At 38.6% G+C, this 27,475-nt stretch overlaps 1 protein-coding gene across 1 annotated transcript; it reads left to right on the top strand.

Moving 5' to 3' along the window:
* On the top strand, nucleotides 1–27,475 carry ZDHHC2 (zDHHC palmitoyltransferase 2; the record flags this gene model as incomplete). Its single annotated transcript, XM_079534473.1, has 12 exons — nucleotides 1–178; nucleotides 10,768–10,794; nucleotides 13,768–13,862; nucleotides 16,826–16,946; nucleotides 17,817–17,886; nucleotides 19,365–19,397; nucleotides 22,773–22,893; nucleotides 23,186–23,318; nucleotides 24,626–24,752; nucleotides 24,949–25,041; nucleotides 26,212–26,321; nucleotides 27,435–27,475. The coding sequence occupies exons 1-12, from the start codon at nucleotides 4–6 to the stop codon at nucleotides 27,473–27,475; spliced, it is 1,146 nt and encodes a 381-aa protein (XP_079390599.1). The 5' UTR covers nucleotides 1–3.

Genomic DNA, 27,475 nt, shown 5'->3' with positions numbered 1-27,475 from the left:
GGGATGCGGTGCGGGAAGATGGCGGCGGCGGCGCCCTCCGCGCCTGCAGCCGGGGCTGCGGGCGGCTGGGGCGGCGTGCGGCGGCGTTGCCAGCGGCTGCTCTACTGGGTGCCCGTGCTCTTCATCTCCAGCATCCTCTGCTGGTCCTACTACGCCTATGTCACCCAGCTTTGCCTGCGTGAGTGTCCCCGGGTAGGGAGGGAAAGGGAGGAGAGGGAGGCTGCACGGGACGGGGGGGGTCGGGGGCTGGGGACGCTGCCCGTTGTTTGTCCGCTCCGCCACCACGCCCGAGGTAGGGGCTGCAGCTCGTGCAGGCGGCACGAGCGCAGTTAGCGCTCCCCTCTCGTTGCACAGCTGCGTGCAGGAGCAGGGAATCCTGCCGGCCAGCAGGGAGAGGTACCGGAGAGTTCCCGGTCCCGGGGCGGTACGGGCAGAAGGTTTGGAGCGGCGGGGCTCCCCATACCGCTGGTCGGCTCTCCAGGAGCTGCCACGGCTCCCGGTGAGGACGTGACGCCAGCCGCTGCCGTGCCTTTAGGAGTCACCCGGCTGCGGCTCGACGCTCCGCGACCGCTCGGACGCTGGTTACCGCGCACTGGTGCGAGCTGGTTGGGTTAGGGCAGTCGAGTCAGGAGGGTCTGTTACACATTAAGCTAGCCCGGCTCCCTGAGCCGACTTCAGTTCCTGCTGGAGTGCGTCTTGTACGAAACAATCTTTAAATTTTAGATGTGTCATGATATTTAGATGCTTCGCGATTTTCATGCAAATGTTCCATGGCACAAAAGAACGCAAATCATCTGTTGCTTCCCCTTCACGCTGATGTTGGAGGTGAGGTTCGGGGGCTGTCGATCTGCTCGGCCAGGGAGTGCCCTGGTCAAGCTCAGTGCGTTTGTATGGCTGTGTAACTTTGCTGGACTTCAGCTGTTGGTGGTAAAAATCACAGCAGTCTGGTAACTAATTTAGGATATATGTATATATATATATATATATATATACGTTTTTTGTTTTTAATTTTTTTTTTTTTTTAAGAATGTGATGAGAGGGCTCGTGTTGTCAGGTGTTTGGCTGCATAGCTGGGGCATTGCACCAGTAAAGTTTTCTAGGCCTAACACCTCTCTTTGGGTGAAAGGCACCAGTACTTGAACACTTCCAGGGACAGTGATTCCACCACCTCCCTGTGTGGCCTGTTCCAGAATTTACTAAAAAATGTTGTTAGTTTTAAGTTCTGCTCTTCAGTTAAGGACTGGGATTTGGGTACTGCATCCTGACAAGAGGAATGAAGGGCCCTCTGTAGTGTGAGGAAGTGTTGTCCAGCAAATGGTGGGAAGTGGCTGAGGGGCTGTCAGGTGGCAGCAGGAAGGTTGGATGCATCAGGAGGCAGTGACCCTATAGTTAACATCTGTCCCAGTGCATGCTGTCATTGATGCTTAGACAGTAGAATCGGCTTAAAGCTTACTGTAGGCTATGGTATGTAAGTCCTTAACCCTGCAGAGCAAAAGGCTTCAGATGGGAAGGAAGGGAGAAGGATGAAAGCTGCAGGTATGGAAGTCCTTTCTATTGGCAAAGGCATTTCTTTAAATTTTCTTTCTAAATCTTTCCTGCCCGTTTCTTCTGTCTTGCCAGTGTTGGAATTCAGCATAGTAGTTGCCTGTGACTAGCACTAATTCCATCTCTTGTCCATATCTGGATGTTTTTCCTCATTTTTGGCATGTTAAGGCAAAACAAACTTGTGTCTTGTCTCACTAATGAATATTTAGTGTGAACAACAGACGGAATAGCTAACAGCTCTGAGAATGAAAGCCAGCAGCAGGAAAGGACTGTAAGCATTTCAGGCCTTTGAAGCCAGCCTGTCTGTTCTACTCATCCTCTGCTCCTGCAGTGCTGCCGGCTCAGGGGATGTGTGTAATGCTGATTTGATTGTGACTTGCTGTCTCTGCTGCAAACAACGAGACAATGTACAGTAGACAGCATCAACCATTGTGCAGCAGGTCTCAGTAAGCATCACTGCACATGTGAATGGTTTATTTGAGCTTTTAGTGATGAGATTTTCAATTAGTGGTTTGGATGTTTTTGCAATTTTGTCTGTGTTGAAGGAAAAAGTTTACATTTTAAAAGGAAAAAAAAAAGTTGTAAGATGTTTCCTTTCATCATTAAGACTGTTAGGGATGATAGTTACAGTATTGAGTAATGTTTTAGAAATGGGTAGGGGGGACGGAAGTGGAGAGTAATAATATAGCTTTAGAAATTATGGGGGGGAAGAAGGGAATTGAGAACGTTGACCTGTTATATTACCATGATTTTACCTTTGAGATAAAGGAGGAACTTGAACGCCAGCAAATGTTTATCCTCTCCTGCTAGCTATGGAGTACAAGAATTACATGTGCAGCTGAGTCTGTTTTTAATAGTTCCAAAGCTGGAAGTGGGTTAAACACAAAATAAATTTATTTTCAAATAATCTGTAGCACAGTCTGTGATAAATGCTTTTCATTACAGACCTAAAGGACAATACTGCTGCTTGCTGTGTCTCTGTGTCACTTTGGGGCAGGATGTGAAGTCATCACTGAAGGGCTGGACTGATGTGATGTGTGGAAGAGAACATACATTGTACTGGAAACTTTATTTCTTTACAGCAGCCTCTACAGTCTCTAATTTTTCCTGGATGATGTAGATAGGCCTGTTTCTAGGATCAGTACACTTAAGTAAAATGGGGCTTTTTTTTTTTTTTTTTTTTTTTTTTTTTTTTTAATTTGTTTTAATGTAATGGTCAGTTGATATCTTTGAGCAATTTCTCCATGAAAGAGTGAGTTGTATCTATGTGTGAGTGCTGAAGATGAATGTTACATTTTCCAGACCATCAATGCCATTTTCGGAATCAGCAGAAAAAAAGCCAAGTGTTTCAGCTGAAAGGCCATGTCAACATGATGAATCATGGCATTGCATACAGATATGAAGAATAATATTATTTTTCAAGTTGGTGGAAGCATGCATCCAGTAGTATGCAGCTCTGAAGAAAGAGATGAGAAATGAGTGTTGAAATGACTGCTTATTTTTAGGAATAAGAAAATACTTACAGACTTTCAATAGCTTAAAAAACCAATCCTGTCTATTTACTGGAAAAGGCTGCGTGCTGTAGAGGGTCGGTTTTAATCCAGGATTTCTTAAGCTTATTGCCTTTGATTAATTTGTAGTCTTTGGTTAAATCAGATGAAGTTTTGTGTTTTTGAGAATAACTTCTCAAATTAATTTCTTCCATTAAAATTTTCCTTATGACCCCAGATTCTCACACCTAGAGATAATGTGAATGCAAAATAATGCTTGGTTATAATATACTATAATCCAGTATTGCTTGGAGAATATGCCCTACAAGGAGCGACTGAAGGAACTGGAGCTGTCAGTCTGGGGAAAAGGAGGCTGAGGGAAGATCTTATTGCTCTCTTTCAATATCTGAAAGGTGCTTACAGCGGGAGCGGGGCTGGTCTCTTCTCACTGGTGACAGGTGACAGGACGAGGAGAAATGGCTGTAAGCTGCACCAGGGTAAGTTTAGGTTGGGGAAATTCTTTACAGAGAGAGTGGAGAGGTTGTGGATGCCCTGTCCCTAGAGGTGTTCAAAGCCAGGTTGGATGGGGCCCTGGGCAGCCTGGTCTAGTATTAAATGTGGAGATTGGTGGCCCTGACTGTGGCAGGGGGGTTGGAGAATCATGATCCTTGAGGTCCCTTCCAACCCTGGCCATTCTGTGATTCTGTGATATCAGGAAACACTTCTTTACAGAAAGAGTTATTAAGCACTGGAATAGGCTCCCCAGGGAGGTGGTTAAGTCACCATCTCTGGATGGTGTTTAAAAACTGTTTGGATGTGGTCCTCAGGGACATCATTTAGCAGAAGGTTGTTAGTTAGGGTAGTATGGTTAGGTTGTGGTTAGACTCGATGATCTTTAAGGTCTTTTCCAACCTGATAAATTCTATGATTCTACGAAGTACGTGATGAAATCTCATGGTTTTCTAACTCCTGCCATTTCTCTGTGTATATATATCTGGGCATGCATGAGTATAAAATGAAAGAGATGATCTCTTTTCATTGCTTTTATCTTCTCTGTTTGCAAAACTTTCAAAGTTTCATAGAGTGATGCGCTTTAAAAAAGAGAAATTACAGGCTATGTCCAATTAGTACGTTCAGTTTTGTTAGTGAAGCCAGTGAAACTTCAACCTAAGTTACCTGGAAGATCAGCATGAACCACAATTTGAGCCTTCCCCCATCCTCTTCATCCATATGTACATGCTCAGAAAATGCATTTTGAATCCAGTGAATTCTGTGTATGCAAAGAAAATAATTTTTTTCATGTATTCCTCCTGTGGTGCATCTCTAACTCCCATTAGTAGAACTATAAGGGGCTTTGAGCAGTTATCCACTCTGTGCTTAGGGTAAGGTAGAACCTGTAGTTATTCTGCTTCTGACAGTTGTTCGTCAGAAATGTTCCTGATGGTGTTGGATATAGAGATAGATATTTTTTTTCTCTACAAGTTGTGATTTGAAGTTATACATAAGGAAAATGTGGAATATTGTCACCAAAAACAGTGATGTTGTCACTAAAAACCATCTGTCACAGTAGCTGTGCTGATGAAATGGTTGTCCAGTTGAGTACATGTTGGTTTCGTATATTCAGCTTTGATCCATTATTACATTATATTGATTGTAATCTGAAGGATAATGCTCTTGGTCAGGGAATCTCGTTTTGAAATACAGCTTGAATTTTGTAACTTTAAAGGACTGTAAACTTTAAACCAACATGCCACAGAGCATAGAAATGAGCAATACACTTTTTTTTTTTTTTTTTTTTTTTTTCCCCCCCCTCATGACTTCAGTGAAGGGAGAGGGAAAAAATATTCCCACTGGCTAATGGTTTGGCTGATTTGGGAAAGCGTAAGTGAGTTCAGCAAAGCTGAAGGGAGAGGCAGCAAGTCATTAGCAATCCAGTCAGGTGAGCTCATAAACTGCAACCTAGTATTTTGGGTCTGAATATGAAACTATGCTCTGCCCACCACTACCTGCAGTACAGAGCAGCAAAACATGATACAGCGCCCTGCTGCTAAATACGTCAGGGGTCATGAAATGGGTGGAGGACCAGGCTGGTTAGTACTGAATGGAGGCTTCTGGCTGGAGGCAATGTCAGTGGAATGGAATTATGGAGGGATAAAAAGCTTGATTTCCACAATTTAGATGCAGAATTAATGCGTGCCCTAGAGGCATGGCACAGTGTCATCAGATGATCAGGAGCAGCAGAAAGAAAGGAAAAAAGTAGGGGCCAAAGACTTAGTCAACTGAATTTGAGCTCTTTGCTCCATATATTCTCCAAACGGATCAAAGCATTTGTGGTACTTATTACTCACGTCTTGCAATCACCTACTGCTTACAGTTTGCTATAGAAAGACATGGAAGTTGTAATGTGGTTGAATGTTGACAAATCCCCTATCTGAACATTTGCTGCTAAGGTTGTGGAGGATTTTGGTCAAAGCTTATTATATGTTTGTAGTTTGTTTTGCAAAGACCGCTGTTTGTTTTTTGTGTTTTTTTTTTTCCTCTTCTGAGATCTTTGATTACTTTTAGGAAAGTTTAAGTAAAATTGGATTCTGGATTTTAGCTAGCACAATTCCTATGTGTTTCTCATCTTTACTTTGATTTCTCTCAGAATTTAAAAAGAAAAAAAAAAATTCCACTTCTGAAATTGAGTTAAAGTCTGTTAGTTAAGCCTGATGTTTCATCATGTGTAGTTGCCTGCTGTATTACCTCTAGTTTTTGAACGTTAAGCTGTGGCTATAAATTGAAAATCTTAGATTTGTGATGAAGATGTAATTATCAGATAGGACTGTGTCTTTGGTTGAAGATGTAATGGTGCTTGTCATGTAGCACGTTGTACAGATGTATTCACTGGTATGTATTCTTTCTTTCTCTGCTGTAAAAAATCTGATCTTTAGGTATTCTTTGTGGCTTAGAAAGTAAATAAGAAGTCTGTAGAGGTGAAAGATGAGGTCTTTTCTGGGACATGCTCAGTTTGCAGTGTTTTTGTTGACTGTACCTAAAAGACTGTCAGATAGCAGCTGCCTGCTGAATAGGGGACATTGATGTATTTTACTGGACACAGTGCTAGGGGTTAAAATGAATCTACCGACACATTCACAAATACTGCCAAATCCAAATGTGCAGATTACGAAGGACTGCTTAAGCTGACCTTAAATCACCCAGAAACCGTTCTGTTGCTTTTGTCCTTTAATGAAGACTGGTGGCTGACTCTTCCCCCTTGTCATTCTGCATCAATGCAGTTCACTGCTCTGTCTAGAAGAGTGGTAGTTTAAATTACTGACACTTATTTTTATTTATTTATTTTTTTTTTCTCCAGATAAGGATAGAATATTTTTCACAATGATAAAACATTTTTATGTGTACGGAGAGTTAAACTGCATCTATAGATCAGTATTTACTGCTTCAAATGTGCTATAAAGATAAAACACATGCTCAGTTTTGTGAATCAAGTCCAGGATGTTAAATTATATAAAAGTTTGGTAGAAACAACTGTTTGTAGGTGTGCCTGTGGAGTCTCAGATTTAAATCTATCCGATATTCCTATTCCAAAGTTTTAAATATTTTATAGATGTACATCAGATCTGGAAGCAAGATTTTGAATTTAAAAATTCATTCATTGCTTTCTCCAACTTTAAAAAATTTTTTTTTAATCCATTACATTCACTGCTCAGGAACTTTGATTAGTGGTCTAGAAATCAAGGTAGATTTAATGCTAAAAAACTGATGCAATTTTTAATAATATTAATTTTTGTTTTCCTTTACTTTGAGGTTTTGTGCTAACAAGATGTCTTCCCCTGTGTGTAACTACCTGGAGATGAATACTTATTTAATGTTTCCATGAGGGAGAATACAAAAAAATCTGGAGAAAATGAGCTGTATTTTAAGAAATGGGAAGTCTACTTCTAATGTTAAGGCCTGACCCAATGCAAAGTTACTTGGCAGAGACAAAGGAGCATGCATGGGTTAACCTTTTACAAACAATCTGTAGAGTCTAGCAGTCTTTGTAAAGCTGTCTTGCTGTTGTGTGACTGGACCAGCTTCAGTTAGTCAGAGGCCATTTTGCTGGTCATTTTCTACCTCATCCCAGCCTGCTCTGTGCCTGAAGTCCTGAGGCTGAGGTTCTCTGAGGGTATCTTCAGTCCTTGGATGCAAGCTCGCTAAGGCTGTGCAGTGACAAACCATATCAGCAGGTCTCTGTGCCCAGCAATGTGGAATCCTCTTCATAGCAAACTAATTTGGTTTTAAAAAAATCTTAATTGTGAGGGTGCCAGAGCACTGGCACAGACTGCCCAGAGGCTATGGAGTCTCCACTTAAGAGATCGTCCAAAGCCCCCTGGATATGGGCCTGGGCATCCTGCTCTGGATGTTCCAGGTAAAGGAGAGGGACTCTGAAGCTCCAACCCCAAACAGACTGTGGTTCTGTGATAAAGGAGATATACAAGGCAGTTTTGAGATAACTTGGCTATCAAGGCATCATTCCTAATGTTAGCTGAGAGGTTTTCAAACAGGGGATTAATTCTCCAGGCTCTTCTGTGTTCCCTCCATCCTGATTTTTTTCCTTTTTTTTTTCCCCCCATCTATATTCTGAAACATAACATTCTGTCTTCAGTCCACTGTTACTTTCTGCAATCTCAGACAACGTATTGGGCAGTGTGGGCTACTGAGTGTGATGTGTCTTGGTGGATGGCATGCAAGAAACAAGGCTTCTGGCACTGGAAGCTGGCATCTACTTTGGCCAACATCCCACATGTATCCCAGCCTGCTCCCTGATGCTGATGAGCACCGTCTGTGGGCTGTGTAACGAAACAGAGAGGCTCTAATTATGTGATAGTCTGCTGGTACTGAACCGTAAATGGCATCCTGGCAGTGTAGCAGCGGAAGGCTAATTGCTAATGAGGCTGGCCCTGCAGTATCGCAGATGAGCAGAGCTGTAACTTTTTACTGACTACTTGAAGACAGGTCATGGGTTTACAATTACCTCTGGCTCTGAAAATATGGAAACTGCCATACCGCTTCTATTTCAAAGGATTTTATCCTGCTTCCCCTGAAATTGTAAAAATTGCTTCACAATTGGGCTTGGCGTGTCCTTGGTGCTTATTTTTGGTCATTGCAGATGTAAGTACTTTCTACGCTTATTATTTCCATGCTATTTGACTACCACTAAGTGAATGTGCAGCAGTTAAGCTCATATTTATTAATGACCATACATGGTCTGACCTACTTTTTTGTGCATTACCAGCAGTGAATATAACCCCTAGGAAGAGAGATGAGGAAATCACCAGAAAGCGTAGTATAAATGATTCACAAAAGAATATATAATTAAATACTGTTCAATAATATTGCAAAGTCAGATCACTATAGCTACTGAAAAAAATGAAGAATGAATTTTTAATAAATACACGAAGGGTGCTATTTAGAAGGTGGGGAAAATAGCAAATGTTTCTTTGTTCAAATTAAAAATCAGTCAGTTTTTTCTTGTTAGGAAACAATTGTTCCATGCACTTAAATAGCATAATTTTCAGAATTGTAAACATCTTGTAGTTACCCTAACAAGATTTTGTATTGCAGTCATTCTACAAAAATAGTTTTTCACAAGAGATTTAAAGAGAAGTTTGATTTGTAAGGGCTGTTCATTTTTGTGATGATTTTGTGATTTTCTGATGGTTAATTCCCCCATATCTGGGGGAAAAGAGAGTTGTAGCAAATCTTATTTGATCCCTGATCCTGTGTTGCTGCAGATACCTGTTCGTTACTTTCCCTTTATGCTTCCTTCAGGGAGCCTTTCTCAAAGGTGATTTTGAAAGGTACAAGCAGAAGAGTAATAGTTTGCTCTGTGAATAGTTGCAGTTTGATGGATATCTTGCATATTCCTCTGATCAGTGCCAGAGGAGATGTTTGCCTAAAAGTTCAGTCAGACTCCTTGTAAACAGCCATTGCGATGTTCATGGAGATAAGAGTGGTGCAGTAGAAGATGGTGGGTGCTCTCCAGAGTTGACCCTTCTACTTCAATCTTGCTCAGTGTGGGCAACTCAGGAGTGCATAGAATAGCTCTGAGCCTTGCCAGTGGGTAAGAGAGAGTACAGTGATGAGATGTGTCCAAAAAGCTGGTTCTCAGTCATTTGTGGGCACTTAAATGTTTTAGCCTTCATAGTCTGCAGCTGCTGCCAGGAATATCAGGCTTCCAAGCTAGATATTGCAGAAGCTAAAAAGATGTTCCACTGAGCAGATGCAGACTCTGAAGTTTAATCTGTGAGGTATACGGAAATTTTGAAAAGCTGTAGGCTTGCAGTGAGAAAGAAAGGCTTTTTTTGTTAGCAAAGAGTAGTTATTCTGAGAAGACTAGCAAAATTTCTGTTAAAGACTGTGATGGTATGGTAATGAAGGTATGCAGAATCCTCACCAAGTGAAATAAAAATTTGTGAACTGACTTTCTGCCCTAATTTGAGAGCTCCAGTGCTCTTAAATCAATGCGTTAGCTCTAATGATGTCTTTCAGTTTTGGTAGTTCTTGTACATTCTCACCCTGCAGCATTTCTGCTTCTTAGAGTCATGCATGTAGGTTCCCTCAGCTTCTTCCTACAGTTATCTGGGTTGATATCTAGTTTATCAAGCTGTGCTGTCAATTAGTTAAGTCAGAAGGTTGTGGACAAACTAGAGCTTTCTTTAGAAAGACACCACAAAAGATGTGAATTATAACTTCTGTAAGAACTCTATAAACATGGTTATTTACGGTTTTCACTCAGACTAGGGAGGTGCTTGTTTCAGTAGAATTATAGTCAAATATCCATTTTAATAGACTTGGAATAATTTAGCCCATCTAGTCCAAACCCCTTATCAAAGCAGGGTTATATGTGAGATCAAGCCAGGTTGTTCAAGCTTGTATCCAGTCTCCAAAGGTGGAGACTGCAATGGTGCAACTCTGGCCAACTTGCTTCACTAGTTAACTGTTCTCAAAAGTTTTCCTTGCATCAAATCTGATCCTCTCATTTTAATTTATGGCCAGTATTTCTTGTCTTTGACCAAACATTATTACATTAGCCCTGCTCCATCTCCTCGATGGACCCCTTGAGGTCCTGGTGGGAGGGTTGGTTCCTCCCAGAGCCATACCTACCTGATGCTGAACAAGTGTGGATCATGCAGCGTCTGCTCAGAGGACAAGTGATCCAGTCCTACCAGCCAGGATGCTCTTCCCTGGACTTGGTTGTCTTGGTGGGCCCAAAGATGGGGTCAACATTCTGCTTGTGGTCTATTATGGTCTATTTTGATTTTTGTGCCTGAAGTATCACTGACAAAACCAGTTCTGGAGTCTGAAACATCAACCTCAAAGACAGAACTTATATAAATAATGAACATTATAATGACCATAATAAATAACTAGAAGAACAACAGCTAAGGAAATAATTGCTCTTCAGAGATGGCTTCTCTTGGGCTAAACTTAGGCAGCTGCAGATGAAAGGAGGTGCCATGGAATAAAGGCTGTGAGTAGAAGACATGAAACCTTGTAAGTAATTAAATTTGGTATTACTCTTTACCTGTACTTATGATGAATGTATACAACTGCCCTGTAGAAGTATGATAGTGTGTTGTCTTAAGCTTGTGTCATTTGATGATGATTCTTCCCTTTTCAGTTGAAAAACAAGTTATGTCATTTGCTATTTAAACATAATTTTTACTCTTTCTTTCTCATTTTTCAGTAACAATGACAAATATTGGAGAAAAAGGTAAGATTTTTGTTTGCTGTTTATAAGTGGAATTCATATATCAGGATAATATAGTAGTTTCTCAATAAATTGAGATGCACATCTAGTCAGCTTTAAATGAGTTTTTTTATGTTCCTCAGCTCCCTTTGTTATGCTGTTACTGCTTTTGCCATTCAAAGTAGAGATGAGAAAAAGAACTTCTTATTCTTCTTACTGGCTTTCTGAGGAGGCAAGGAAAATAACTGTCATGTTCTGTTTTGAACAACTTTTTTTTTTTAATTCACAACAGGGTAAGCACATGTAAAATGAAGACTCCTGAAAATAAGCAGTGTTTGTGCAGGGTACAACATAACATAACTGAGAGGTGAATTTTTTTCTTCAGCTTCATTTTAGCCAGTATCTTTGAATTAACAGAACCCTTAAGATATGTAACCCTTCTAGAAATTAATAGGACTGCCTGATTAGCTATCACTGGAGCTCCTACTCAGAGTCATTGAAACTGCTTTTCCAGCTGTTATTTTAAAGCTATATTGCAACTTGTAAGTGCAAAGTGTGGGGCCATAGAGCTTGTAGAGCAGGGGAATGGGGTTATGAGGCAGATGGTGTGCTGCTTACACTTGTGTAGTTTCAGCAGGCTAAGTCATTTGAGACTCCCTCACTTAGTACAGGCTTTAGCTATTAAAGAAATATCTGCTTGAAAAACATTTTTTTCTATACAGTGATTTTCTCCATGTGTGGTTTATGAGTGTATACCCACAAACTTCAGCGCCTGCAGACTTTGAGACAGCTGCAGCTTCTTGCTGCTCCTTACCAAAAAAACTGAAGGCCTGTGTGTTGTTAGGCATTGCCTGCAAAGCAAGTTAGGATTATCAAGAAAAGACATTGGAAAACTTTATTTTTAGCTGCTCAGAACCTTGGGAAAAATTTCACCTGGCCTGTAGTCTTTTCTGAAGTGAGAGCTGTGTAGGTGTGAATTGCTCCGTATTACAGTGCTGTAACCTTCCAGGCAACATTAGCTGTGTTTAAGTGGGTTATTCTTCATGCGAGGGGTACACTTTCCCTTTGCTTTTTTTTTTTTTTTAAAAAAAAAAAAAGGAAGAGTGTAAAATGGAAGTATTTCTGCCTGAATGCTGTAGTAGCAGTGGGTTAGACTAGGCTCCATTGCAGCATGGGAAAATGGTTGCTGGGTGAACTGGGAAAAACGATGGATCAGGATCTTGGCCATACTGGAGAACTGAGGTGCTTGGGTCTTGTGCAGACACTAAAGGGAATAATGTCTTTAGGCTATTTTTTCTTCATATGTATGAAAAAGAAACTAATCGCAGTTGCCATTCTTGCAACAATAAATTACAGTTGAAGATTAGTAAATGCATGGTGTACCAAACTGATGGAATGCCCTGCATTGCTCCCATTTTATACCATGAATGTACTGTTTGAAATAATACTTTGATTGAGAGAATCAGGGTTTTTTTAGAATTGATAAAAAAAATGTTCTGCTAAAAACATGGGCTGTTTCTGACAGATGCTTGTACAATAGTGAAGTAGTTATTTAGTGTAATCTGTACTATAGTGAAATAGTTATTTAGTGTAATCTGGGATGTTGTGGTTGTTCTGGGTTCCAGATTTATTCCTGACTTGTGCTGATGAGATTGTTTTTCTTTTTATAAATAGGACATATGGCACTGTGTAGTGCTGCTCTTCAGATTTTGTTGGCTTTTGTTTCTTATTTTTGTAACTGTCTGGCAAATGAGAATAAATATTTACAATGTTGCCACTTCTTTTGAATAAAAACGTTAGTACCAGAAACATATATTCAAGAGTTACTCTGGAGGCAAAACTACAAAAAACAAGAACACTCAGCACTGCTTTTCCTTCACTTATGTACAGCTTCACATATGCATTATGGAAAACTCTCTAACACTGAATAGCCACATATATGTAGGCTAACTATTTGGAGACAGACTGCGTAGTGAAAGTGCACAGGTCTCTCTTTATGATGCCTTTTGACGATCTTATGAGTTTACAGCAACTGCATAAAGAATATGTGATAGCTGTAGAATCCATGCTACGTTGTGCTCAGCATAATCTGGGTTCATCTGTACAACAGGGAAATATTTTGCACTGCTGTGGTCCTAACTGGCCTTTATTTGCCAATTCTGTACTAAGGAAGGAGCGCTGAAGGAAATGCTCCTCCTTGCATACTAGGGCAAGTAAATCAGAGAACACAAGTTTTGGAGTTAGCATTCACTGTAGTGAATTGATGGCATCGTTGGTGATTTCCTGTACTAATGTGTAGAATGATTGGTACATATGGTGAGAGCTTTTGAAAAGAAACAAATATTGGTCCATGGCAGGCTCTTTGAGTGGATGTTACATTCTGTGTTCTTGTAAAACAGACCAGCATGGTAAATGTTGCCTGGCTTCTGTGGGTTTCCTTTCTTTCTTTCTTTTTTAAGCAAATCCCTGAATATATCACTTGTTGTGAAGAATGTAAAGTAGTGAGCACTTTAAAGAACTTGGAGGGCAGCGTGGCTTCTTCTAAAAAACTCAGTCTTAAATATCTAGCAAAACATGTTGACTAGTTTTGGTTACTATTCAGATATCATATGCACACAGTCTCGTTTCACTCTAGTTGTTTAGATATTATAACACCTTCTTGTTTAGGTATCTATAATTACCAAGTGGTTTATGAAACAGAAGTGAATTAAGTAAGACTTAACCAATGTGTAAAGAGTGAGTGCTTGCTTGGCACTAAGCTGTTAACAGTTCCCCTTAAACTTCTGAAATATGTGTAGCCTGCATAATGGCTTTCCCCATGCAGTCTGTATTTGTCTCACGTAAAGTTGCAGTGCAGTATTTCTGTTGCAGAGCTTTTGCAGAGCTTCTGTATTCACATCTGTTAAAGCAAATACCTGTGGTATGTATTATATTTGTCTGCAAGTACTAAAATATCACTGGTCTGTTGGTATTAATTCTGTTCCTTTTTGATTTTAGTTGTGTGCCTGGTCGCTTACCACATATTTTTCATGCTGTTCGTCTGGTCATATTGGAAAACAATCTTTACTCTACCAATGAATCCTTCAAAAGAAGTAAGATAAACTTAACTTTCATTTCTGGAATAGCTTAGTCAAGTGACTGATTTTGTAGCATTTGAATAACTTAGTCTCTGATCTCATGTGGTTTTTCACGATAGAAAGATACAGCTAGAAATCACAGCTTCTTATCAGAAATAAATTAGATTGCAAACAGCATCATAACAAATAAAAATAAAAAGACACCTCTAAATGTTGAAGATATTTTAATTAATTTTAAGATGAGATAGTATTTATTACATTAGAAGAAACATCCCTTCAGTTTAAAAAAAAAAAAAAAAAAAAAAGGTGTTATTTGAACTAGCAGCTTAAATCTCTATAGGGCCGTGTATTTTTATGTGGAAAAAATATTTTCTGTGTGCTTAAGACGCATTTTGAGTTGTCTGTCAGCATTTGTCAGTTGTCCTCTAAAAGCAAACTGCTACTACATCTGTTTGGATATGAAGAAATTTGACTGTGGCATGGAGCACTCAGTCGGGCAAGCTGATGGTGGGAAGCCAGGGCTGACTAAGCAGGAGGCAAGAAGTATAGAAAAGCTGCATGGAAGGAAGGTCTAAGGTTGATAGATACCCCCAGATCAAAGTCCAGTTGGTATAGAAATATTCAGTGAGAAAGATGTAATTGTCTTGAACATAATTGGTATCTTAATATTCTTCAACATCATATATCCTTAAGGCAGTTGCTTTTAGGTCTGTGACATTGATTTTATATTAAAATATATATATATCTTCATAGTCTTAATGAAGTTATTTCCCCATGCAGCTTGGTACAACCAAAACAAGCATTTGGCCTCTTCTGTCCTGTCTCCATGCAGACACACCAGCTTCCTTAGGAGGTTTCACAGAATATCTCAGCCAAGAGGAAACATTCTATGGTTATTTTGGAGCTTGAAATGCCCACAAAGCCATTACTTCTTTTGGACTCTTTGCTTCATCTTCTACAGCTACCATGCCAATGTGATATAACCAGGCTGTGATTTCTACAGTTTGTTTTGCAGAATAATTTTCATTCACTAAAAACAGAAATAGCTGTGAAGACAAGTAGATGATTCAAAGCGGTTGACATCTTCCTTGAATTTCACACTGCAGTCTTTACTACATCTTGGAGCAGAGACCAGAAAAATAACTTAAAAACTAATTTCATTTACTTACTATGTCACAAAATATGTGCATGTACGTGGTGACTATAGTGGTAAATCAGAAGGCTTTGCAAGTCTCTGGTCTGCTGTCGCTAAAAGACTTCCAAAACATCTTGACAAATCCTCAGTAGTTATGCTGATATTTGAAAGCCACCAGAATGTTACCCAAGCACTTCAAATAGCATATTAAAAGTAGTGAAGCTAGGTAATGGGAAGCAATGTGTGATGTTTTTGTGTTCTTTGAATTTACACGGTGCTGCTGACAAAGTGACATCTCATGTTGTTCCGTGTCTTCTTGCTAATCCGCTAGGGCAATATTTTATAAATTAATTAGTGTGTTTTGTGATGTTACTGTTGGCTTTCAGTTTATGGGATAAAGTCTGTACATGCAAGTGGATACACCTCCATCTTATCTGTCAACTAAAGCAAATACTCATTGGAAGACTGAAGCTTTTGAGAGTAAAGCTTTTGAGTTTTATTCTTGTGAATACAGTAGCTGGTGTAAACCACACAGCCTGCAGGCTACTTTTTAAGTTTGTATCAAATTTTACAAATACAAAAGAAGTGTTAAAGTATCAGCACTGTGGATGTAATTGAAAATATTGTTAACCTGACACTTCTGAAGTTGAGTGTGTTATCATTATCCCTCCCATACTAGAGATCGTTGCCCTGAGTAACGCTTCAAACACACACAGTACTGTGCTACCCTAACTACTTCAGGTCAGGCTGTGCCATTCCTTACCTGCATGCACCAGCTGTATGCAGGCATTGCGTGGCAGTGGGAAAGAATATTAAAATCAATTTAGATGTTAGCAACAGGAGTGCATTCTTGCTAGTTAGAAATGGAAGGTGATCTGAGAGGCTAAAATATGAACCACTATCTTCTACTGTAAGACCATGATATCATCAGGAAGGTAGAGTGATACCTTCTCTATGAAAGTGAAAATGTGCTTTTTTGGCTTTACATGCACTACTTTCATTTAGGAGAAAAAGAAATAAATCATGTTACTGTAGTGACTAATTCTTAAGCCTTTCTGTAGACATAAATGCTAGTGATACCAAGGACTTCTGGATCTGCCCATTTCAAGAAGCTGCAGCAACAATGCTGGCTGTGATGTGTTGCAGAGGACTTAGAAGTACAGCAAATTTGGGCTACACTGCACATCTCTTTCAGTATTTGTAACCTCTTGGCAGAGCTGTGTTTGTCCTTGCCACTTCCAGCAGTGACAGTTTCATGCAAGAGGTGTTGAGATTCAGATTCTGCCATGCAGGATACCCAGCTCTTCCCTGTTCCTAGCTAGGCTGAGGTAAAACCACATCCTAACGTCATCATAACAGCCACTTTCCAGTGACAGAGGGTAAAAAGGGAAAATGCCAGAAACCTGACGAGAAATTCATCTATCTTTTCTGGCGCTGCTAGCAGCATATTTTCTTTCAGTTGAACTCATCCCTAGCTTATATTCATTATCTAATGTTTGGTGTAATGGAAGCAGGTTAACTACTTTTCAAAGGATTGGTAATTAAATTTGATTGTGCTAACTCTTGATCCTGCCCTTGATGAGTGTCTCTTAATACTTCTGGGAGCATTGAGCATTACGTCTATACTAAATCAGAAATAATTTGAATTTTGTCTTGCTTCAATAATTAGTCAAAACATACCATCAACTAAATTAATGCTCTTAGGAACAATGAGTTATTTGCTGTAATATCTTGTACTTGCTTCTAATCCACCTTTATATAATGAAAGTTTCATTTTATATCTCTACAGGTACTTAACTTGAAATTTTCTGATTTTTGTCTTTGGTTTTAAAAATTATCTCAGTTTCATCTGTCATACTCGGACAAAGAATCCCTAGAAAGGGAGCCAAGAGGTGAATCCCAGCAAGAAGTCTTACGACGAGCAGCCAAGGATCTTCCTATCTACACACGGACAATGTCTGGAGGTAAATGGGTGTTCAGGAGACCATGAAAGGCAGCTGTCATGATATGCTTGGCTGCCTGAATTAATTTAAAAGGATTTGGATGGTATGGAAGAACTCCCTTTCATAGTTCATAAACCTAACAACTTTAATGTAGTTCTATGCAGTTATATTCATTCAGTAAAAAGTGTTGGAAAGTAAATTGCTGTGTACAGTTTCTCATTTTACAGGGTACTGACAATGCCTTGCTAAATGTTTGCAAACTGAAATTAGCCAATAGCTTGTAATATTAACAAAATACAGATGAAGCTGTAGTAGTTTGAACTGCATTGACTTAATGTCTTCGATCATGAGTTAAAAGTAATAATAACAAATTAATAATTAACTGTGTGTGGTATGTAATTAGACAGATCACAGAAACAGTTTCTGTTTTACTTGGTAGTTATTCACTGAAAGAACAAGTGATATTGTAAGTTTGTGAATGTTTGAGACTAATGATACTGTAAGTTTGGGGATGTTTGTTAGTTGAGCAAATGTAAAAGATAATCTCATAGAATAAATTAAAGTTGTTAGAATAATAGCTTAAATGGCTTTTTGTTGGACTGTCTGGAAAGGTTTTATGGTCTGGCTCTAGAAAGTATTTTGTGGGGTTCGATTGGTCGGTTTGTAGCACTTATTTGAGTATTTTTGAAAAAGCCCTGATTGGCATAGTTTAGAGATTGCAAAAATAGTGTTTTCGCTTTACTCTGCTAGATGCAGCAGTACCTAAAGGATACTTCAGGGTTTGCAAGTTCTTCTGATCTCACTGCAGCACTTTCCTGAGACCACAGCTCAGCACAGCTCTCAGGAAACAAAATGTGTATTAAGAACTGATCTTGTGACTTTTTTCTTTAGCAATCAGGTACTGTGACAGATGCCACCTCGTAAAACCAGATCGTTGCCATCACTGTTCTGTGTGTGACAAGTAAGAAAACATTTTAAATGTGTAACTTTCCTGAATAATGGCTTTTTGGCTTGATGCAGAATTTTACTTGCAGAAGCTTTTGTTTTTTATTCTCAGATTTTACAGGTTTAATGTTTCATCTGAGAAGATTTTTTTTATCTTATTTTTTGTTTTTCAGATTTATTTTTAAGTTATTACTGGGGAAGCCTGTAATAAAGTCTAATTCATTTGATGACTTCTTGATGCCAAATTGGATTATATGATCTTACATACCATTTAATTAATGGATGACAATTATTAATAAGAAGCTTTCCTTAGGAATGTAACCAAAAGTAGCTGATTAAAATTTGCTTTTTTTGCTAGAATCTGAAAAAAGCCCACTACTCATCTCAGTCTAATCATGTTGTCATTTACATCTTACCTGAGATAATAAACTTAATATCCTACTTTTTATTGGATAACTTGAAAGCTATTTCTGATTAAAGAAGGAAACAACCAAGTAGCCCCCTTTTCTAACTGAAGAAAGTTATTGTTCATTCAATGTGGAAGGAAGCTCACCTCCATATTCCCCCCGAAGTCTAATTACTCTCTTTGTCAGCTTTTATCCCTCTGACTTTTCTCCTGTTAGCTTTGATGTCTGTGGCCAATTATCTGAATGTCTAAATTGAGGAGAAGGGGCTTCTTCAAAGACTGATTATTGTTGCCTTAAGGCTATTCCAAATACTCTTCAGCTGCTTATGTATCAGACCTTGCAACACTGCAGTGAGGCAGACCAGACTCATTTTGCAGAGGAACTGAATGAGTTGGTGACTGAAGGCAGAAAGAGGATCTTGGGTGTGCTATGTGTGGTTGTGACTGCAGTGTAAGAAAGGAAGATCTCCACATCTAAGCAGAAGAAAGTGTTTTCCCATGAAATGCCATTAGATAATAAATTTTGCAGAATACCTTGATTTTGTCCTTTGAATTTCAATCGCTTCAGTTATGTCTGATTTTTTTGATACATGTTTTATTAATGCAGAGTGATTAAGTGCAAAAACATTTTGTTTTTTTTATACGTGATAAGTTCTTAGAATGCATACTTGGAAATACTTGGAAATATCCTTAGTTGCATCATTAAGTATGTAATAATTGAATTAGCCTAGTTTCTAAGTCTTTGGCAGAGAATAAATAATATTTGAAAAACTTATTCAGATAGGGGACCAAATCTTAAAGCTGTTGCAGACAGAATGTTCTTGCATCACTAAGCTCTTGAAAAAGCAAGTGTTCTGAGTGCTTGTAGGTAAACTGTATTATATGAAAGTTTTCAAGTCCTCACTGCTTAACAAAGTAGGTAACTAATAATATGCATGGGTAATGCTGATCTGTACTTAAATAGTTGAATTCTGACACATAACTGTGTTTCTGATTTTCTTTTTTTTTCTTTTTTTTTTTTTTTTAATATTCTTTGAAATCTGTTCTTTTGGTGGTGGGTTTTTTTTTTATTATTTTTTATTTTTCAGATGCATTCTGAAAATGGATCATCATTGTCCTTGGTGAGTGTATTACATGCTCTTGCTTTTTATTTTTTGATTTGGTAAAACAAATTTGTTAGGGATCATAGGTGGTGTTTCACCATCCCTAGAGTTGGATGCTAACATGAAATTACTAGTCTTGCAGGATAGTTGGAATTGTTTACTTTTTATACCCTTTGCCTAGTTATGAGATGTGAAAAGAAGTTTAGATACCATTTTTGTGTTCGGTAACTCTATTTCTGCAATTAGGGTAAGGAAGAATTCGGGTAAGAAAGAAAAATTCCTTTAAGAATTTCATATTTTTCTTCATGCACTTTAAATATTGTTGAGGACTTAATTTCTCTAAATGATGAAATAATACCCTAGGTTGAAAGCCAAGAGGAAGTGCTGTGCCCTGCTCCCCTTACCAAAGCGACATTTGCACTGCAAAGTAGAGCTCCTAGCACAGCTTGTGTGGCTTCCTGGAAACATCTTGTTAGCTCTTCAGTTAGAGGGTTCTTTGTTTTCTTGCTTTCTTTTCCCTTCTCTTTCCCTTTCACTCTTCCTCCCTTTTGCAGCACATTGGCCTACAGAATATTTTTGTTTTCCTGCTCTTTCTCAGCAGCTGAGTGGGGATATGGAATTAATTTGCTTCACCTTGGCAGGCATCTCACAGAAATTCCTAAAGACAAATGTTAGAAAGGTCCAAATTGAGAAGACTTTTAGTTTAAAAACCCCTCTTTAGGGGTTCTTCAGATGACTTCTTTGACCAAAAAAAGTAAGGGTTTTTTTTTTTTTTTCAGTATAGTAGATAGGTAAGCTTTTTTATTATTATTATTATTATTTTTTTTTTTTTTCCTGGGGAGAATTGGGAAAGAACCCATGTGATGCTTAGGGGAGCAGGGAAAGAGTAATGGGAATTAGTGTTCGAATATTCTTCTAGGAGTAGGATTTCTGGAGAGGACAGGTAAGAAAGTGAGTAAGGGAAAATAAGGGAAAGCATTTGGAAGGAGAGGTAGTAATATGGCAGAGATGACAGTTATGTTCTTGCCCCAGATCAGCCATTTCTTGATTTCTGGGAGGCTTTACTTTGCTCTACACTCCTGTGCTAAAAGAAATGTAATAAATACAAATATGTAATGCTAATTTGCCTCCAAGCTACTGTAGAAGGTTTAATAGATGCAGAAATAAAATCATTAGTGATTTCTGAGTGCTCTTGCTACCCATGTTATAGATGGAGCTGTAGACAGAAATATGATGGCTTGAAGCATCATCAGAAGATATAATTTGATATATAACAGCTCTAATATTAATAAGGTGCATTATGAACTATTTGGAAATTAAGAGAAACATATCTCCTCTGTCCTTTGAGTTATTTGAGAATAATTTACTACTCAATTTCATGATTCTTTCTGTTAACTGAGTTGCCTTGTAACTTAGTTTTTTACCTGGCATTTCTAGTAAACAAACTCAAGAGTTAGAAAGGATCTATTTTCTACTTCAGAAGGAAACATTTTCAATTTTATTTACAGTCCAAATTGAACCTAGAATGTTCTATTGAATAAATAGTTAACTGCAATAGAACACAGTTCTTTAGCAGCCTGCGTGCTAACAATTTTATCCATCCTCAAAATGTTAGGCTTTGTATTTAACCACTGTTCTCGGTTTTTATGATTTGATACTGCATTTGCAAATAGAACAGTTACAAAACCTTGATGTTTACTTTCTTGTTTATCTTCTAGTGAAATATTCTTTTCCAGTAATAACTTTTCAGACTGGGGCTTTGTCAAAACTTAGAGAAGCAGGATGATTTATAAAAGTTTATTTTAATATGCAAAAGAACGACGAGAGAAATCTTTGATTCAAGAAACGTTGTTTTTGCTGAGCAACATTTCACATGACAGTTCTTTTCTCATGCTAAAAAGTGCCATAAATACTGCCATTAAAAAAAAAAAAAAAATGCCACAAGAGTAAATAGGGGTTATCATAGAAACCTTGAATAGCTTGCAGTTTATCACAGAATTGCTAACTTTGACATATATAATGACAAAACACTTCACTAAGGAGAATTGCACATTTATTTTCCAGTAAGAATCATGATGAACTTAGAAACATGTCTTTTTTTTTTTTTTTTTTTTCAATTAAAACAATCTCTTGTGAGTCCTACTCAATTGTCATTGATACAAATGCTTAGCTATTGTTTTCTGTTTAAATGGTGATACTAAATTCAATGTTTACCCAAGATGGCATGTTTTGTTAAAACAAATGACAAATAAAACCCCACCTCCACTGACTCGATGCATGGGTACCAGTGGTGTATAGATAAAGGTCATCTGATGTTTTAAGATTTTACTCTGTTCTAATTACTGTTTATCCTGCTGCTAGCATCGGTATCTCTCTAAATAAGGGAATACTTGCAGTAATCTCTAGAGGCAGCTGAAGCCAAGCCTCTCAAAGCCTTTTTTCATTTTTTTTTTTCCAGAAATATTTTTCAACTTAGATGCTTTTGTGGTGGTAATTTTCTCTTAATTATCTAATACATCTAACAGTTAAAAAAGGAATGTGAAATTTTATTTATTTTAACTCTCTGGAGAATTCTGTCAAATCTAGCAGTGCAGTGCAGTGATAGGTTTTGTTAGCTTCTTCATGGAGCCAAATAACAGAAAAAGGGAGCTGTTTACCAATAAATTCTCCATGGGAACCCATTCAGTATTTTTCCTTAGGTAGATGTAATATCATTACGTGTTTGTAAGAGCTATAAAATTCATAATACTTAATATACTGGCTTTAATGGGAATCTGCTACAATATTAAATGAGCTCTCAACGTGTCTGTTTGATAGCATATGAGTAGCTCATTATTACATATAACTTCTTTAGAAACAGGAAGCAGGTGAACTTCAAGCCTGAAGAATGATAAAATGAGATTTATGTTAACATTTGGATGTATTAAGTTTTACTAATCTCTTCTTTTTGCTGTCATGTTGTCTCTGGTATGGAAAAATTTCTCTGTATTCAACAGTACTATTCCCCTTATTATACGTAAGTTTAACTGTAAAATATGGATACCTAAGCTTGTCTATAAACTAGAAAAATAACTAACTGTGATTCATATTTATGCTAGATGTGCTAGGAACAGATTTCATTCAGTAAGACAAAACTGAATTTCAGTAATCTGTTGAAAGCTATACTGCACTGGGGAGTACCTCGTTATGTTGTTGTTGTTTGGTGTGGTTAGAAATACTACACTTACTTGGAAATTAAAGCTGAAACACATTTCAGTAGCTTGAGGCTCTGAATCTGGATCTAAAACTGATATTACTTTCTATGAAGTAAATAAGTTTAATCTTAAATTGGAGGAATGCAAAGCGAATAAGTACCTTTACATTCTGTTTTCATTCTAACTTTTTTGTTATTAGGGTGAACAACTGTGTCGGATTCTCCAATTACAAATTTTTTCTTCTCTTCTTGGCTTACTCTCTACTGTATTGCCTTTTCATTGCTGCAACAGATTTACAGTATTTTATCAAGTTTTGGACAGTAAGTACTAACTTTGTTTTTCCTTAAAATACACAGAGGCAAATGTCAGGTTCTTGTTGTCAGTGTTTATATTGGCTCAAGAAAGGACCAGTTTCTTTAACCAACATGCTGTCGAAAACCAAATTGCATGGCTGTCTATGCATAAAAGGTGTATTGCTTATTTATTCAGGCTCCTGTTGCATGGTATGTTTCTGTCTGCTTTGAATTGGATTTGGGTGAATAGAGAATTATTAATAATCAAGTTAAATAGCTATTTCCTCATTTCTAAAAGCTTTTTTTTAATTATTTTTAGAATGGCCTTCCTGATACTCAAGCCAAGTTCCACATCATGTTTTTATTCTTTGCTGCTGCTATGTTTTCTGTCAGTTTATCTTCTCTCTTTGGGTACCACTGTTGGCTTGTCAGCAAAAATAAATCGACTTTAGGTAAGCTTAATGCTTCTATGTTTGGCAGCAAAAAATAATGAACAGATGGCTATTATATCAAAACAGGTTTTAAGGCAGTGCTTCTACATTTGGTTGTAAGTAAACTCAAATACGTGAATGACAGGTTAGCAGTTACGTGTTCTGATCACCACATAGTTGTGGATGCACGGGAATGACTCTGCATTATGGATTAATTTTAAAAAGCTCAGAGTCCTGTGCCTCTGTTATGGTAGTATTTACAACTGTCAGATGTCATCATTAAACCAATATCTTCCACCACCCTGATGCGTGGTTGTCAAGTCACGCTTTTCCTTTATTGTGTTGTGGATTGCAATAAGAATATTAATTCACTAAAGTTTCTAGATCAACAGCTTTCTTGTTGATACAAGCTGAATAAGAATATTTTCTTATTTTGTTTCTTATTTTCTTTCGGTTTTCTTGAGGTTTACAAATTAGTAGATGAGAGGAAAAGATGTTATTTGGAGGAAAACTTATTTACTTGAAGGCTTGTGTAGGGTTTGTGGGTTTCCTCTGCATTCTGGATGACTTAAAGCCCCTTACCCTTGGGTAGGGAAACACTGTGGGAGCACAATTCACCCCATGGATTGAGAGCAGTCTGTGTGAACTGTGCTGTCAGCACTGCAGGACCTTTATATAGCCTGCTATATATATGGACAATTAGGGGAATTAAATGGCTGTCAGTCAACATGTGGAAGGTGAAAGAATTTTCTGCCTGAGGCACTCTGCAACACTTGAGGCTATATTTAACTCTCTTCCCCTGAAATTTAGAGTGGATGTGCATGGGGAGTGATCTGGGCTTACAAGTAAAATGCTTTCTTTATGTAGCTGTAAAAGCATACAAAATGTTTGTACCCCAGAGTGTAAAAAGCTACTAACATAGGGTAAGCTTAATTTCTTTTCCATTGCTCTTACTGTAGTAAACTCTTAGTTCAGTCTAGTTCTTTTCCATGAGCGTTGTGGTGTATCCACATAGAATCACAAATTGCTCATGTTGGAAAAGACCTTAAAGATCATCAACTCCAACCTTCATGTAACACACCGTGCCATAAGGAGCAGGTTACTCACTCTTTCTCACCTTGGTCAGGGAGGAGGCTGGCAGGACACTTGCACCCATTCCTGCACACACAGCAGTGTGTAGCAGTGAGTGTGGATTCCATGAGCCCATGGATCATTTGAGTAGCCCAGCCATTCCTCTCTGCTGGAGATATAATTGCATGAAAATTGGTGTGAAGCTTGAATGTGCTATCTTGTGAAGAAATCTAACAGATTTTTGCTTTATTTTTAAGAGGTATTCAGAGCACCCATATTTCATCACAGAACAGACAAGAATGGTTTCAGCTTGGGCTTCAGCAAAAACCTAAGACAGGTGTTTGGTGATGAGAAGAAGTACTGGCTGTTGCCTGTATTTTCAAGGTACACTCACTTGTTGAAACTGTTCAATGATCAGGACTCACAGGGAGTGGGCCCAGGTTTTTGCTTGTTTAATTTTCTGAAATTAGATATGGTAATGTTTGTTCTGGGAGGAAGAAAAAAAAGTTCTTCAAAGTATTTTTTGTAAGCACTAGGCTAATTCTGATTTTTTATTTTTTTATTTTTTATTATTTTTCAGCCTAGGGGATGGTTGCTCCTTCCCAACTTGCCTTGTGAATCAAGATCCTGAGCAAGCCTCCACACCTGGTGGTCTTAATTCAACATGCAAAAAGTAATCTGCTTTTTGTTATTAGTTTCAAGTACTTGGTATTCCGTTTTGTGCCAGTGCATGTATAAATTGAACCATGTTTTCTGTGTAGATTTTGCTATTAGGAGTACAAGTCAAATTTAGCACAGCTAAGCTGTAATTGAGCTAAGCCTGAGACTTGTATTTAAATGTATGGAAGTAAGAGGGTTTTTTCCTCCATACACATGTCCACTCTGTCTCGGCTCAGTGGCATCCCACGGCCTGTGAGTTTTCCATGGCTGCCTCAGTGGTGTCAGTATGTTCTGTTCTGTATGCAGGTGATTAGTTTGTCTGCTTGATGGTGTTGCTGTGCAAGGCCTCTGGGGAAGGCCAGCTTTTGTGTATCTGGTACAATATGGTTAGTGTACTGGAACCCAGACATCAACGTTTCTGTATGATAGGAAGCCCTAAATTAGGGGGTGGGAAGGAAACTGTTTTCAATTTACGTTTTCTGTTATTGCTGATAATCAGAAATATTTTCTTAACCTTTATCCTTCATGGCCATGGTGTCCTTAAAGTATGAAAAGCATGCAGATGTTCTTGAAACCAAATAAAAGTTTCACAATAGCTTAGTAAATTACATTGCAACTTTTTAGCAACATTTACACGACGAAGTGTGATGAGGATAGTAATATGAATATACTGACTAAAAAGGGATAACAGAATCGTATTGGCAGTCTTTTATTCATATAACAAGTATGTTGCATTTCAGTTAGTTTTGCACTGACAGATCAGAAATGACATCCAGCTGGAGAATGTTTTAAATCTTGCCCTAGTGACTGAGTCAGGGAGAAGGGAACCATAGCCTAAATATGGAGAGAGATTTTGGAGATGTTCTCTCTACTGTTATGGTGGCAGGTTTGCTGTAGTGGGAGAGAATACAGATAGAGCATATTTGGAACTAATGTGTATAAATATAGATTATCTGTCAAAGAAAAAATTATAAAGTTTTCCTCTTCTGTGCTGGAGAGTTGCTTTTGAGATTACGCTTGTACCTGTGACAACTATACTCAATATTTGTAATGATAGAAGTTCAGTGATTCATCAGAAAATAAGCAAGGTAAAGGAAGTAAAATGCCATGTATGACAGACTGTTTGAAATGTGTGGTAAAGAAATGGAGTTTTACAGCAGTGTTCTTCTTAATGTCATTACAGTGAGAACCACCTGTTCCCTGCAAAGCCACTACGAGACTCTCAGAGCCACCTCCTTACTGATACACATTCCTGGTCGGACATTGGTGCAAAGGCTGAAAAGGGCAAAGTTGGTAAGGAACTGATTTATGCTGCAATGCTTTGCTCCATAACAAACTACCTTTGGCAGATACAGTGTAAAAATGACCGTGGTCACTCTTTTCACATTTATTACAGATGTTTCACTAAGCTTATTTTATACATTTGTAGAAGGTTGGACATTTCAAGCTGCCATGCCCTTCCACGTTGTCTCACTGCAATTTATAGGAGAGAGAGGAGGTTCTTTAATATCTGTGTACCTGGCGTGAGATTAAGAAACAATGGTTCAAATGTTGGTCCAACTAGTTTATTATAAATCCTAATCAGGGAGACGGGGAAGGGAAGGATGGCAACTATTATGAATTAGGGTCATGGAGAAGGGAAGGAGGGCAATAGAAAAGATAGGAAATAAGCAAGAATTGCATAAAATGGGGATAGTCACCACCAGGATCCAGCAGCCATTCCATTGCATGCCATCCCGATGGTCTGAAGCAAAAGTGCAGGGGAAGAGCAGCAGCAGTGTGGACAGACTTGGGCAGCAAGCAGGTAGCAGGAAGAAATTGCAGAACCAGCCCAGGGGGGAGAGTGGCGGGTCGTGAGGCTTCTCATGTCAGAAACCTCTTCTTCATGAGGAATCTGTTGCCAGAAACCCTTCTTCTCCATGAGGGAATGTCAGACCTCATGGTTGTTAGGTCCCCTTTTTATCCTCCTTCTGCCATCGTGGCATTCCTGGGTGCTTGGGTAAGAGTCACGTGCAGCACCTCTTGAGATGGCCATCTTCCTCGAGATAAGCCCACAGAGAAGACTGCTTCCTGGCCATTAAGCTGCGGCTTATCTCTCTCTCCTTGCCCCTGGTCTTTTCCATCTGTGTCTCTCAGACAAAGGATTTCGCAGCCCTTGCCCAGGCCTTTCTTGGACTTGAATCTGTGTCCCCAGCAAGCTTTGAGACAATGATGTGAAAGAATAATCTCTTACACAGGTTAAACCTGACAGAGAGGTATTGAGAGCACCAGCACTAGTCGGTACCAGTTAACATTTACCGTCAGGCTGGGAATTCTTCTGGGGACAAACATCTTATATATGAATATGATGATGCCTTGTTGCAAAAGCCATGCAAAACAAAAATAAAACTTTTTTTCTCTTTAAAGGTATGAGCAATCCTGCATTAACCATGGAGAATGAAACCTAG

The sequence above is a fragment of the Tetrao urogallus genome, assembly GCF_951394365.1.
Source record: "Tetrao urogallus genome assembly, chromosome: 4".
NCBI lineage: Eukaryota > Metazoa > Chordata > Aves > Galliformes > Phasianidae > Tetrao > Tetrao urogallus.
Note: the sequence above shows the minus strand (reverse complement) of the source record. Positions and strands in the feature narration are given on the sequence as shown.